At 44.3% G+C, this 14,716-nt stretch overlaps 1 protein-coding gene, 1 long non-coding RNA gene and 1 pseudogene across 2 annotated transcripts; 1 reads left to right on the plus strand and 2 right to left on the minus strand.

Annotated features, from left to right (window-relative positions):
* Positions 1-3,541: 3,541 nt before the first annotated feature.
* LOC103655199 (Golgi SNAP receptor complex member 1-2-like) lies at positions 3,542-4,594 on the minus strand (annotated as a pseudogene).
* An 870-nt stretch (positions 4,595-5,464) lies between these two features.
* LOC103653035 (uncharacterized) lies at positions 5,465-8,187 on the minus strand. The gene is made up of 4 exons (XM_008680016.4): positions 7,597-8,187; positions 6,831-6,975; positions 6,075-6,168; positions 5,465-5,981 (listed from the first exon to the last, which is right to left on the minus strand). The coding sequence occupies exons 1-4, from the start codon at positions 7,962-7,964 to the stop codon at positions 5,644-5,646; spliced, it is 945 nt and encodes a 314-aa protein (XP_008678238.2). The 5' UTR covers positions 7,965-8,187; the 3' UTR covers positions 5,465-5,643.
* Positions 8,188-11,590: 3,403 nt separating this feature from the next.
* LOC103653036 (uncharacterized) lies at positions 11,591-13,834 on the plus strand. The gene is made up of 3 exons (XR_565198.4): positions 11,591-13,357; positions 13,445-13,540; positions 13,640-13,834. It is a non-coding gene; the product is annotated as an uncharacterized lncRNA (long non-coding RNA).
* The last annotated feature ends 882 nt before the right edge of the window (positions 13,835-14,716 follow it).

Raw genomic sequence — 14,716 nt, forward strand, 5'->3', positions numbered from 1 at the left:
TTATATAAAAAATAAAACAATCTTTATCGAGTGCCAGGTCGCGGGCACTCGTCAAAATGTATTTTTAAATTAAAAAAATATTTGTCGAGTGCCGGATCACGGGCACTCGGCAAAGTCTATTTACATAGTCGTGGGCACCGACGTTCTTCTCTTCACTTCTAACACACACGCCGCCAAAGCCCATCCCCACCGCCGCCACGCTGTCGACCATCTCCACCACCAAGCCTGCCGCCCGGGCCAACCCCGCCTCGGCCACCGCCAACCCCGCTGCCCCGGCCATCTCCGCCGCCACCGCCGCCTCGACCATCTCCGCCCTCTCCACCTTAGCCACCATCGTCGGGTCGTCCCGATCGCCGCCCGGCCGTCCCGACCGCCGCCCGGCCATCTCCACCGCTGCTCGGCCGTCCGCACTGCTGCTCCCCGACTAACCCCACACTACTCCACCCACCGCTAAGGTATACATTTCTAGTATATGTGTATGGTTGGTCTATACAAAACTACATGCTATTGAAAATATAGTTTTCATGTAGTGTATATGATACCGAAACATTTATGTATGTAGTTGGTCTACATGTAGTTATTTAAATGTAGTATATATACTATAAATGACCTTGTAGTTTCCATGTAGTATATATAATATAAATGTAGTTTGCATGTAGTTATGTAGTCTTGTTGTGCTATCTCTCATGGATTGAATATATATTCATGATTGACGAACATCGTGTCATTGATGTATATCTGCGTGTCAGCCATCATGTTGTTACTTTTGTTTGCAGGCTTTGGAAACCTCTCCGTGCAGGTGAGGTGCTGCCAAATTTTTTTGTTGACATGCTTGTTTATTTTTTGCAAGTATCTTCCTAGCCGTTGGCGAGGCATATAAACTCCTTCGTGCACTCAAGATGACGTATGAGCAGATACATGCTTGTCCAAAGGGCCGCGTGCTATTTAGGAAAAAATACGCGGAGGCAAAGTACGGTTCAAAGTGTAAATTGTCTAGGTTCATGGAGGTAGACTCTAGTGATGGACAGAAGAGGTAGCCCAACATCCCCGCCTATGCCACCTTCCGTTCATACCGAGGATCTAGCATTTATACATGGCCGAGGAATCCATGAAACAGATGACATGGCACAAAAATGGCAAACGATACAATCCTGACAAGATGGTGCACGCATCCGATGGTGAAGCATGGAAACACTTTGATGCCATTCACCGTGAGAAAGCCGAAGAGGCTCGTAATGTACGTGTTGCGCTGGCCACAGATGGGTTCAATCTCTATGGAATGAGCGCTGCCCCATACAAATGTTGGCCCGTATTTGTTATCCCAATCAATATCCCCCCGGTATATGTTTTCAAAGGAAGAACATATTTGTGTCGTTGATAATTCCCAGATACCCGGGGAATAAAATCGACGTGTACATGGAGCCTTTGATTGATGAGTTGGTACGTGCTTGGAAGGAAGGGGTATAGACGTATGACCGAGCTACGATGACAAACTTTAAAATGCATGTTTGGTACCAGTACTCCATGCATGAGTTATCGACGTATGGGCTATTCTGCGTCTGGTGTGTTAACGGTAATTTTATCGTCTGATATGCAGTTAACTTGTTTTACTTTGTAGATGATTCCTTATTAGTGTGTTGCACATCCTCAGTGTTGGGAGCAGATGGTGGATAGGTGGTGCTCGCCTGAGTGGGACGAGGCGCACAACGCTAGCCAGGAATGAGGTTTGATGATGCAAGGTCCCTCCCACCACCAAGGCAGCCGCAGCCTCGACAAATATGAAGAAGTATGGGTATGCCCTATTTTTTATTTAGGTATATAGCACTGGTTTAGATATTATGTCTAACTATCTCGTTGGTTTTATTGCAGTCGGCATCACATGGTGGCCAGCCATGCTCCATCTTCTCGGCTTATGTTATGGCCCACAAGGGCAAGGCGACGTCCGACGTCACCCACAACCCGGATGACAGGCCTGAGGCGTATAGCAACTCCACCATCTACAGTCGCCTAAGCGAGTACACTGCCATGGCACAAGAGGTCCAAGGGCCAGATTACGTTCTGAGGACCGAGAACATCTACGGGGATGTACTCATGAGGGTCAGAGGAGGCAAGAGGCATGGGCGGTACTGGATTGCCGACAGGGCAATCGACTCGTCTTCCACTCCCACTCTATCTTAGGTGCGAGCAAGGACCACGAGCTCGAGCCTATCCATACGACCTCGGCAGAACAACTCACATCATTAGATACAACAACTCCAGGTTAGTGCTTCTGTAACTCGTCATTCCTTGAGTTATATACCTTCTCTTTGAGTTATTATAACATTGGGTTGAAATATTATAGGCCCAGCTAGAAGAATAGAGGAGGAAACGATAGGAGATGGAGGCGAGGATGATGGCAGAGCGAGAGGCCCGCTTGGCAGATCAACAAAGAATGGCGGAGATGTTCCAGTACATGCAGAGCCTTGGCGCCGCACAAGGTTTTGCTCCACCACCTCTGTTGTTCTCTCCACTTGACCCTGCTCAGTTCCATACTCCTGTGAGTATCAAAATTCTAGTCCTGCGTGATATATATTTATCTGGTATAACACATGCAATCTCTTCTCTATGTAGGGACAATATGAGGCGGCATCCAACAACCCTCATGGATCGCCCAGCCCGTCGCCACACTAGTCCAGCCGCCCACCTCGCTCAGTATCTTCTCTTAGCTTGTGTGATAAACTTATCCTACACTTATGTTTGTGAAAAACTTATGTTTTAGAGTTGTGTGATACTTATGTTGGTGAATCTTGGTATGAACATAGCCATGTTTGTGAAAAACTTGTGAAATTTGTGTTTTTTGTGAAATATGTGGTCTCTATTATGTATGTGATATATCTTTTGTTTGTTTGGATGGAATAGCAAAAACAATTAAAAAAGGGTAATCTGGTCACTTTGTCGACTGTCAAGGTCATAGCACTCGTCAAAGAAGGCACACCTGGGTACCGGTAAAGCCTCTTTGCCAAGTGTTGTGGCCTTGGCGCTCGGCAAAGAAGCAACCTTTGTCGAGTGTCTCCTAATGCTCTCGGCAAAGGAACTGACAAAGGGGCCCGCTGGCGATCCCTTTGCCGAGTGCTAGTCCAGCGGGCACTCGGCAAAGAGGGAGCCTTTGCCGAGTGCCACCTAATATGTTCGGCAAAGGCCCTGGTAAATGGGCCCACATGGGGCTTCTTTACCGAGTGTCACCACAGTGGACACTCGGCAAAGAGTGAGCCTTTGTCGAGTGTCACTCCGTAACACTCGGCACAGACTCTGAAACTCTGTCGCCTTTACCTAGTGTCTTGACGATGACTTTTCTTTGTCTAGTACTGGCTAACGCTCGACAAAGCCTTTGCCGAGTGCCCGATAAAAAGTACTCGGCAAAGAAGCTGTTGCCGATGTATAGTTCGCCGAGCTTTCTTTGACGAGTGTCACACTCGGCAAAGGCTTTGCCGAGTGTTTTTCATGCTTTGCCGAGTGTTTTAGCAGCTGATTCCGGTAGTGCTTTAGCGAAAGCATATGAAACTCAGGTGCAGTTCAAAACTGAATCACAGTTCTGTCTAAGCCATTTCAACGATGAACTTAGTTATTAAATAATCTCAGTTCTTTGGTTACAAACCATTGTACTTTTTAGTAGCTAAAACATTATACTCTTGATCAATACCAAAGTGTTAAATAATTGTAGTTCAGATTTCTGAAGTGGGAAGGCTAATGTTATCTGAAGAGATGGGAAGGCTAATGTTATCACGAAAGAAACGAACCCTGGACTGTCGTCTCGGGCGGAGCTGAGTAGATCAGTGTGCTCCCTCATGGAGCTTAGGTTCCCCTCGTCCTCCTGAACTCCTGCTTCCATTAAAGAATGGGCTAGCCACCACTTGAGGCGATTACTAACCGGTGTTTCAATGAAACGAGAGTGAGAGGAGCGGACCTGTGTGAACTCATGCAGGATGTTGTGGTGCTGTGCGAGCTTCTGGGAGACGGAGGTGGTGGTGGGGCTGCAGGCGACGCAACATCTCATGGCGTCATTGACGTGTTGTAGCTTGTCGAGCAGCGACTGGATCTCAAACTCCACAGACTTATAGGAGGAGCGGACGACGGTGGAGGAGGTGGCGCACGAGGCGGCGGCGGAGGAGGAGAGCGCGGCGAGACGCACGTAGGAGGAGAGCTGCACGTCGAGGTCGCCCTCCAACTTGCACGCCTCCCGCCACAGTTCCACCCACTCGGACTGCTGTAGCTCCACTGCTCCAGTGCTGATGGCAGGGGCAGAGGTTGGGGGAGGGCATCGCGCAGCTGGGGGTCAAGGCCGGGGAGGACGGAATCCAAAACCGAGGTTGTCGTGCGTCAGGCTGTTTGTCCTGGCCACCCCGCCGTTGCTGCCGCTACAAGAGGACGCCTCCACTATCACGAGCGCGACACGGAGGGGAGGGGAGATCACGGCGAGGTGGGCCCATATGCGAGCGAGGGTAGGATGGGCATGGGAGGGCGCTGGGACGTGGAGATCTCGCGGGCGGGCGAGATTTCCGCATCGTGAACGACCGGTGGGAGGACGGGGCAGTGCGATGTGCGGGGGCGGAGGCATGGCGACATGGCGTATAGTTGTGGGCACCCACGTTAGTGTCTTATAGAGTAATAGAGATTATAGAGTAGTAGAGATACAACTAAACTAGGAGGTGTGCATTATTATATGATATTCATCTAACCCACTTTTTAGTTGCTATCCTTGATACCTGATGGAATCTCAATATTCTGATGGTCCTCTGAACATTGATTCTTTTTTCTTGGTGCTCTTGTGTGTTTACGTTTCATGTCCCTTATAGGTCTCAAATTACAAAGTAACAGACGCAACACTTTATGTTGTAATCCCATCTTATGTGCAATATATTTTGATGTATACGTAGCAATTTGGAGCATGGGCTTATAATGGCCTTATAATTTCAGATAAAAGATAGCATGACCCGCTACAATGGTCAATGGTGATACAGATCAACAACGAAGAAGTTCAGTTTCCCTGCAATGAAGTTTTTCAAATACTACAATATACGTTAGTCATAATAATAACATAATTTAAAATACTACAGTTTAAAAAAAAGTAAGGTTTAGACCTAAGTTTAGAATACTTTAAAATAACTATAATATCTGCAATACTTAACTTTTGAAAACAGATATTTTAGCTAGATTGTCAAATAATTTCTGTATATAATATTGTAGCATTTGAGAATACTATGTTATTTTTTAAAACTGTGAAAAAACTTTCTTTCAAACATTTCCTAAGGACTGATTTAGTGACAAAGAATCACGGAATGATCCACGAGAAGGAATCCCCTTGCTAGCTGGATGGTTTGCTTTTTTTGCACATGCAAGAACATTTATTGACGTTTCATGACCCAGGAATACTAGGAGACGTCATCAAAACGCGTTGCACGCTCTTGTCATGTCTGCACATCAGAGGTTGAGAAACCAAGATACACACCGTTGTATATCATAGATAGCCTTTTAGTGTGCTGTTTCCAAGGACAAGGACACAAGCTGTACATTACATTACAGTCAGGAGTTCTTGACCAAACGATAGACGAGTAATTTTCGACAGATTTAAAGCACCGTGGATCCCAGAAGATACTCATGGCTATATCATGCCCTCTTGAACATAACAACTAGGATGACCGCTATGGCCAGAGCCATGAAGGATCCGCCGACAGCCATATCTGCCGTAGAAGGGCCCTTCTCAGCTGCTGAAGGGCCTGCCCCAGTCTGGGTCTTGGCTGAGTCGTCGAACAAGTCCTTGAAGAAGTCGGTTATGTTATGGACCACGTCCATCACTGTCTTCTTCGCATTGTCCACGAAATCGGAGAAACTCAGGCCTGAGCCAGCGGGGAGTTCGCCGCTGGATGTGTTTTCAGAGGCAGCATCTTCCAGCTTCCCCGGCAACTCTACTGTGACGGCTTCGTTAGGGGATGTCTGAACTAGAGCTGTGTCATAGCAGAGGACATCAACAATGGTCAAACAAGTTGGTAGAGACGATGAATACGATAAGTTTAACTGTCTAAAGTCTCATGAGGTACTTGTCTGGTGAGTCTTATAAAACTCCATAACCTTCTCGTTCTTCAATACTGCATCCCAGACATTTCTATCTGATGCAAGGGAGGCGACAACACTCTAGAGATCAAGAGCCAAAACAAACAGTTCCAGTGAGAAACATAGCAGATGATATCAGAACAAATTAATCTAAGTGATCCATTGATGTATCGCTATATGATCATCAACTAAGATAAACTATGTGATACAAATACATAGCAAAAGCTATGTATCTAGAAAAGTCAGACAGTCTTATAATTTTGAATAAAGGGAGTACATATGTAGAACCGCGTGACTGAAAACTGAAAAGGAAAGACTGCTCACGGAACTCATTAATGCAAATCAAACAGGAGCATCAACCAAACATAATCAAAGAGTTTCTTCTGGGATTATAATTATTGGCAAGGCAAAACATTATCACCCTAACAAAATTCAATAAACTAGGTAGCATTGTACAAAGGTCGATGTATCTGATGAATGATTCTCCCCCCTAAAGTGGGCATCTATTAGGGTTAATGTCGGAGCCAGAAACTTTTAGGAGCCCAAGTGATTCTCATTGTGCACAAATATTTATCTAAAAAGATATAATATTCCTCTACAATACAAAGAAATACTTTCTTTGCGCTTTGCCAACAAGCCTCGGCAGCCGCCCTACGTTGCCTGGGGGTGGCTCCGCCAGTGACTAGGGTGACAAATAATTAATTTCCCTCAAATGATATGTTTACATAGGCCATTGCACAAACCTGAGCCTCCGTGCTTGATTTCAGCAACGTAAAAGCTTGAACCACATGTCCAGGCATAGAAGGAATCATGGCATCAGTTGCCAGTTTATTAAACTCTTTATCTTGTTCCTTAACAACCTCAACTGGCGACTCGTTGAAATAAGCCCTGTAACAAATTATCTTGTGAGGATAGGGTCAATATGCATGAACTAAATGCGAAGATAAGTATATCCTGTGCAGATGCAACAAATTGTAAAGCAATCAGACAATCAGAGCGTTGTTGAGGGCATCAATACACATGTATGGAGAAGTGCAGGTGCCTCAAAGCATCACGCTTTCATACTTTAGTATGCTATATAGACACACATGGACCAAACATGTATCTGGGAACTAAGTGGGTAGGAAGCTTTCTTAGCATGCACTAGACTGCATCAACTAGACAATTTGAGTGAACTGAATAACAAACATCAGATTCTCCTTTGCAATAAATCTATTGCGCTGTGGGGCCTAGGGTTCTTATCATCAATTGGGAAATCGAATCCCAGCACCTAATATAATCCTATAAAAGGCTAATCAGATGCTTCCAAAATCCCATAAAAAGAATCAATTCAGCCAAACATGTCGGGATAAATAGATCGTAAAGAGAAGCACCAGCAGTCTAGCTAACGAAAATCAAAATCCCAATCAATTGTCACCTAAAACAAAAATCTTTCCTTTACATCCAATTCGACAAATTCCAGAGGGTAAGTGAGAAAGGGGATCTCGTGGGAAAGACAAGAACATTCACCTCTCTACGGCGTCCCTGAGCTCGGTCGTGGCCTCCTCGGCCTCCTCCCTCGACGGCGGCGCGAAGACCAGCCTGGGCTTGGCGGCGGCCGCCGTTGCCTCCCTCTCCACTACCGCCGCCGCCGCCGCGGCGTCGTCCCTCCAGTCCGCAAACTCCCAGTCGTCCAGCTCCCAGGACGCCGCCCACTGCGCCGCGGCGGGGGGCACCTCGCCACTCGAGACGGAGACAAGCGGCGCCGCTTCGGAACCCGCGGCGGCGGGGGCCGTGGCGAAGACCGGAGCGGCGTTGCGGAACCGGCCGCTTTTCGCCGCCGCCGCGCCCCCGGCGATGCTGACCTTCGCGGCGGTGCGCATGACTCCTCCCCCCATGGCGATGGCGATCTCGTGTCGCGTTCCCTCTCGGTGGCGTCGTCCCCCACTAGCTTCTCGACTTGAGAAACTGCAGAAGAAATCTTTTGAAGTTGATCGGTAGCGTGGATAAGGTCTTTTCCAACAAGAAAAAGATGCAAACGGTAGAGTTGTGATATTGTAAAACTAGATAGGGTGTTTTTTGAGATTTTTTCGTGCGTTATTATAAAAGTTTGAGTGCTCTGTTTTTTTATCCTTTGCCACTTTCATGAAATTTAGTTCTAGAAGTATCAAATTACTACATACCTTAATGTTAAATCTCTACTACTCTGTAAGAGCAACTCCAAAATATTAGCTAAAAAGATTAAGTAAATTTACTGATTTAGCTATTCTCTAAAATAGATTTTATAAAAAAGTAGTTTAATCCAATAGATTCAGTAAATCTACAGACTGAACAGAGAGTGAAGTAGGCTATTCAAAAATATAGAGCGAAGGTGGAGGGATAGAGAGCCACTAAATTTGAAAAGTCATTTACAAAATCTATTGAATACATTTTTCTTCTAATATTAGAAAAATATAACATTTAGTGGCTCTTGCTCTTATAGAAGAAAATTTTAGCTTAATATGGATGAGAAAACGGAGAGTGAAGTAGGCTATTCTCTTGCTCTCAAATCTTCAAGATAAATTTAGCTAATATAGAAGAATTTATTGAATACATTTTTCTCATCATAGAAGAATTTAGCTTAATATGGATGAGAAAAATTTAGCTTAATATGGATGAGAAAAATTTAGCATAAGGGAAGGAGGGATACTGGATGGTAATGATGGGCTTCTAAGATACTGTCATAGGTGGAAAAGAGTTGTAAACTTGATGAAAAAAGGCAAGCTCAAAAGGAGAAAACATTATGTCTTACATGAGCACTAGAGGAACGTGCGATTATTTATATATGTTATTGACTGTTTGGTTAATGTATTTAAATTGATTTACCATGACAATCCTCAATGTAGTGGTTTTGTGTAGTTCAGATTTAGCAAGAGTGAATTAACATTCCTCTCCTTACATCAACAATGCATTAAGGTGATCTCACAGTGGCACTTCTATTGAAGTGTCCGTAGCTGTTGAAATTCGTAACTTTATAAATATAATGAGCACTAAATTAGTTGTCATTATGCAGAACATATCGTGCATGGTAACCATAACTGTTGTTTTAATACAAAAGCATGGATGCACAAAAACTGTGACATCAAAGGGTTGGTTGACTACACACAATCTGTGACAAGAAGTGGCTCATCACTTGTTTGAATCTTTGTTTAACTAAAACATCTCGTAGATGTACTAGTAGAGGGGAGATGCTATTTGGTAATTGGAATAGTGAGCTTGCATGTTTGGTTCGTTTTTTTTCTGACCAGTTTTTCTGAGAATCTGGTGGTAAGGAGAATCTGGCTGTGGGTGTCATCCCTACTACTAATTAAGAACATAGTGTGGGCGCTTGGCGTGGCCATGCCCCCGCCTCGCCTCCCTGTCCGAGCTATCACTGCCATACTGGACCCGCCCGATGCTCCCCTCGCGTTGCCCATGCCCTCGTACCGTCGCTCGCTCCCCTCGACTGCCCACGCCGCCAATCCCGCGTCCCATATCGCGAATCCCGCGCATGCCAGCCCCCACCCCCACCCCCGCGATTCACCGCCCTGTCGTGGAAACCCTGCAGCATGACGAAGCGGAAGTCGCCGGAGATGTTCATGACCTCGTGGTTGCCGAGGATGGGGAGGAACGCGCCTCCGTGTGTCTCGGCAGAGAGGGAGAGGCGGCGGAGTAGGTATAAGAGGCGGAGCTCGTCGGCGTCGCGGTCGAGGATGTCGCCGAGCTAGACGGCGAGGGTGGGCCCCGCGGCCCATGAGGAGGAGGCGGAGGGGGAGTCGAGGGCACGAGGCCGGCGAGTCGGAGCGCGGAGAGGGACTTGGGCAGGTCCCCGTGGAGGTCTCCGATGGCGACGAGCCAGGATGGGGAAGGGAGGAAGGTGGTCGGAGTCTTCGGGCGAGGAGGGAGCAAGGAGGAGGACGGGAAGGTCGGGAAGAAGATGTCGGACACGGCAAAGTCCACGAACGCGTCGACGAATGCAGATACGGCAGCCAAGAGGTCGCTGCAGGCGGGGACGGGGCCGCCGCCATCTTTCTCTATTTGTGCTCCGGCAGGGATTCCCCCTCGCGCGACATGGTGGATGCACGGGCCAGTACCGGTGCCGAGGATCCCACGACCGTGGACGTAGTCGTGACGCAACTGATGCCGGAGGAGGCGCTCCAGCTCTGCACCGGCTGCGTCCACCTCTACACTTTCTTGCATCGCCTATCGCTCTGCAGGAAGGTACGCCCGCGTCATCCCCACCCCTCCAGTGTCCCTTCTCTAGGAATCCCCATCCCCTCACCTCTACAATGCTGCAACAATGCCTGCCTTGGAAGAATTTGGGGATGAGTAGCCCACGTCGCAATGTTCCAGATAGCGAACGAATGAGGGCAAAAGAGAGGAAAAACAGGTTCTGTAAGGTTTGGGTTACACCGTGTCTTCACCTGCGGCCTCACCTCTAGCGCCTAAGACTGGTTAGGGTTCTTGGCATTGGCCAAGGCTGACGATGTGACAAAATGTCATGAATTTGTTTCATTTGCTTACCTCCCTCCCATCTTGTTTAAGTAACCCAAACCACCGCATTTGCTGCAAGATTTTAATGTTGGAGATCACATAGACGTCAAGCTTATTGATTGAAGTTGGTGCAGATGGTGGCTGCATGCCCTTGCATTTCAGCCTCGCAAGGATTTTTTGCCACACGAATAGCGTTTCTAGGACTGATAGCATGCTCAGTACCACTGCTACATTCCCCAAAATCAGCTACCCTTGGCCTCTAGCTTTTAAGCGGAACGGTGTTCTTGTACAAGCAATATCCGTTGAGTATGGCTCGCAGGGGCTTTGTGTTGATCTCAAAGGTAACTCAGATTGTAATTGGTATGATGCAAAGTAGTGCTTATCTGCATATGGATACACATGGTGGCATTTTTGGGTTGCACATAATAGGTTGACTGCATTTTTACCTTCCATTTTGATATGTTGCTTCCTTTACTTATTTCTTTTATGGCCTTGGAGATCTTTTCAGCTCAACACATTGGAAATATGCATCTTCACATGTATACATCGAATTACTTAAAATTATTGCCTTGCAATCCATTTCTGCTACCTTTAGCTGTCCAAACAAAGCAGCTCTGTTCTTTTGTAGCCAGTATAGTTGCTGATGTATTTAAAGTGAGGCTTAAATTGATGTTGGTACATACTTGATTATTGGTAGAGAAGAAAGAAAATAAATGTAACATGATTGATGCTCTATTTAATTTTAATAACACATCTCTATACTATATAGCCATTCACAAAACTTGATATATTGTTTTGATTTCAAAACAATATGGTATAAAATCTTTTGGTTCGATTTAGTCCAGCCTGGTTCCTACCTCGTGTTCTTCGATGTGTTCTTAGAACAAGAATAGAGTATCCATATTCTATTCTATCACTCATTCTTTCTAGCGGCATATCAAATTTTGCTGGAAATTTGGTCTTTTATATGTACACCATGAAATCTGATACATACATTTGTCACACCAACACTCAATGTTCAAGTGCAAGTATACAACTTTCTAAAGACCATACTGAAGTAGCGTTGCATCAACAATTCCTATATCTTACAGGAGGTTTTAAACTGCTATTGCTAACTGTTTTGTGAATCCATCTTTGCAGATTGTAAAAACAGTGAACATCATCGATGCCAAAATCAGAGATCGGATGTTAAGGTGAGAAATGTAATACATAACCTCCTCACCCATCTATGCCCAGTATGAAGTTGCTAATCATCTTTCCATGAGGCACGGTGCCCTTGGCCACGATCTCCAGTCTAGATAACTGTCATGTGGAGCTGTATGGCTAACTACCTTATTTTTCTTGTTTATTTCTTTTTAGGGGAACCCAAAGGGGTTTAATTTTAGTTTGGCGGTATAAATATAAATGGGTTGCTGATATGATTTTGTTATCCCTTTTTATCTCCACCTTGGGACATGAGGCTCTATAATAGCAAATATATTTTGCTTTCTACTTAGATGACATCTATTAAATATAAATTTGTGTAAAAAACAATTTTCTGCGAGGAGAGCCGGGGCGGCGGGGATTGCGGCCTCGGCGCAGGGAGAGGAGAGCCGGGGTGGGGAGATTGCTGCGATGTCGGGCGGAGGCGTGGTGAAGCCGTGGTGGACGCTCTCGTTGCATCCTTATAGAGTAGTAGATATGGTGTCTGTGCGTTATCTGTATACCATTGCAGTTTAGAAATATATAATACTTCAGTATACCATTGCATATATTCAATGACGTTATTACTTGATCATGGCCTCAATAACGTCATTTCTGAATTTGTATCTATCTAGAAAGTAATCCAGAGCTTATTCACCGCATAGCAAAAATCTGAGGTTTTATACACGTCAACACTGGTATAATTCTTCTCTGCGACGACAACACTGGTATAATTGTTCTCCAAATGGATATGGCTCAGCAGCACCATATTAGTAGCAGAGTTGTTTTTCAAAACCTGAGGTTTTATGGCTTTGAAGAATGTTTTGTGCTGATATCTATTTTTTGGGATAGAAAATAAAATAACACTGCTATAATTGTTCTCTTCCAAATTATGATTCACAATGCATACACTGGTATAATTGTTCTCTTCAAGCTCCTGCTCCCAGCCTCACCATTACTTTTTGTCTATATGCATTAGTAGTATCTCTAGATACACTAATTCGATCTGAGACAGTTCCTTGTGACTTCGTGACTGAAGTGAGCATCTTTCTTTTTGATACAGTTGTAGAAATATCTTTATTTGTCGGCTTTTAATTTTTTTGGTTAATAAATAGAAAGGAAGATATAGCAAAAAATAAATTATAAGCTCTGAAGGTCAAAAAGATCAGCATTCAGTCATGAATCTGCTCCAGGATGGATTAAAATCATTTTTTCTCCAAATGCTTTCACTGGCGCAGATCCTCGTGCTCCCCGCAGGGCGCTTCATGGGTCCGCAGGGCTCATGGGCCAATCTCATTCGAGGTGCTTCTCTATCTTTAGGAGTTGTCCAGCAGAAAAGTACTGCCATGGCTGCAATGTGAACTTGTGACATGAGCCTATTGAACAGACGGATGTAGGCATCAATGGCTTCCTAACCAAGAGTTTCCTGGTTACCAGCCAAACCAATCCAGCGAATGAGATTGGCCTGTAACCAAGTCATATAGATTTAGGTTATTAAAATTCCTAAGGAGCACTTATTTTTTGTGAATGTTTCTTGTTTTTTTATCAGGAGCATGTTGAGCTTGAGAAGAGATACCGGGAGCTAACTGACTTGCTGGTATGCAGTCAACCTGTCCGTTTCTTTTGTGTCCTTCACACTCTAACATTGAGAGCTAATTTGATTCTGTATGGATCCTTCTTCCAGTACCACAAGCAAACACAATTAGAATCCATGGCCAGCGAAAAGGCCGGATTGGAGTTCCAACTGGAGAAATAATTGAAACAATTTCGTGAAGTGCAGGTTGTTAATTTCTCCTCCTGTTGCTGTTTGTCCTAATAAGTTTACTGCAGGTGTTCTTATGTTGCTTCCCTTCTGTTACCATTGTCCTCCATTTGATAGGTCGAAGCAGAAAGGAGTAAAGCTACTCGCAGATCAGCATCGTCGTGGGAAGAAGATACTAATATCAAGGTATTAGAGTATGTTAACTGTGTTGCACCTGAAAATTGTGTTTTTCATCATTCTTGGATTTCATGATAATTGATGTTATCCGGTCTTAAATGTACCCATTTATTTGCCATACATTCTTAGACAAATAAGTATGCATATTGTAGGCCTCTTCCTCTACATCATCGGCACATGGCAACATCAAATCATCAGGTAGATATGACCATGGCAAATCATCATCGACACATGGAGATCTGTACTTCCCTTAGTTTCTTCCTCATAGACATTTTTCTTCTCTTTCTTACATGATACATAGTATAAACAGAAGATAAATGAAATTGGATATGCCAGATTTACAAACTTATTAAAATATGTCGACTTATGTTCATGGTTAGTATTATTATAAAAGTTTGGATATGTTTGAACAACTATCCCATATAAAAATGTTTACCTATGCTGGCACCTCAGTGTATAATGCATCGTGAATGTGGTACATTTGTATGACAAAGCACGGGCACATACCTATACATCTTTTAATCTATATAAATCTTCTTAACTTTTAAGGATGCTAACAAGAAGATGTAATGATAATTAATGTTTTTGTATCTCAATATATCTTATTATAATATATTGACTCTCTAGCAACGCACATGCACATTAGTAGTAAATTATGATGAAGGGAATTCATGTCGATTTCTCATGCCTAAGAATATTCGGAGATATCTTAACCTCATCAAAGAAAAATAATAGATAGGTATACATTTGAGAGGATTTTTATTCATACTTAGAATATTTAGATTTATAAACTGCAATGGTATACAGATAATGTTTTTAGAATATGTCTATGTTTCTTTTTTGTTTAGTGACATGTTAATGTTAAGGTTATTCATGGATCAACATAATTCGAGCATTTAACTATTGCTTGTCACGTGCACCTGTTATTTTTGCATCACTATTTTGAACCAAATTTTAAGATACCGTAGCAACGCACGGGCACACACCTAGTTAGGATTACGTGCGGAGGAAGATAAA

Source organism: Zea mays, chromosome 4 (assembly GCF_902167145.1).
Source record: "Zea mays cultivar B73 chromosome 4, Zm-B73-REFERENCE-NAM-5.0, whole genome shotgun sequence".
NCBI classification, from domain to species: domain Eukaryota; kingdom Viridiplantae; phylum Streptophyta; class Magnoliopsida; order Poales; family Poaceae; genus Zea; species Zea mays.

Coding starts and splice junctions, on each gene's coding strand:
- LOC103653035 (XM_008680016.4), bottom strand. CDS start 7,964: ATGGGGGGAGGAGTCATGCGCACCGCCGCGAAGGTCAGCATCGCCGGG. Junction 6,169..6,830: donor AATCAAGCACGGAGGCTCAG/GTTTGTGCAATG, acceptor CTTGATCTCTAG/AGTGTTGTCGCCTCCCTTGC. Junction 5,982..6,074: donor TTATAAGACTCACCAGACAA/GTACCTCATGAG, acceptor GCTATGACACAG/CTCTAGTTCAGACATCCCCT.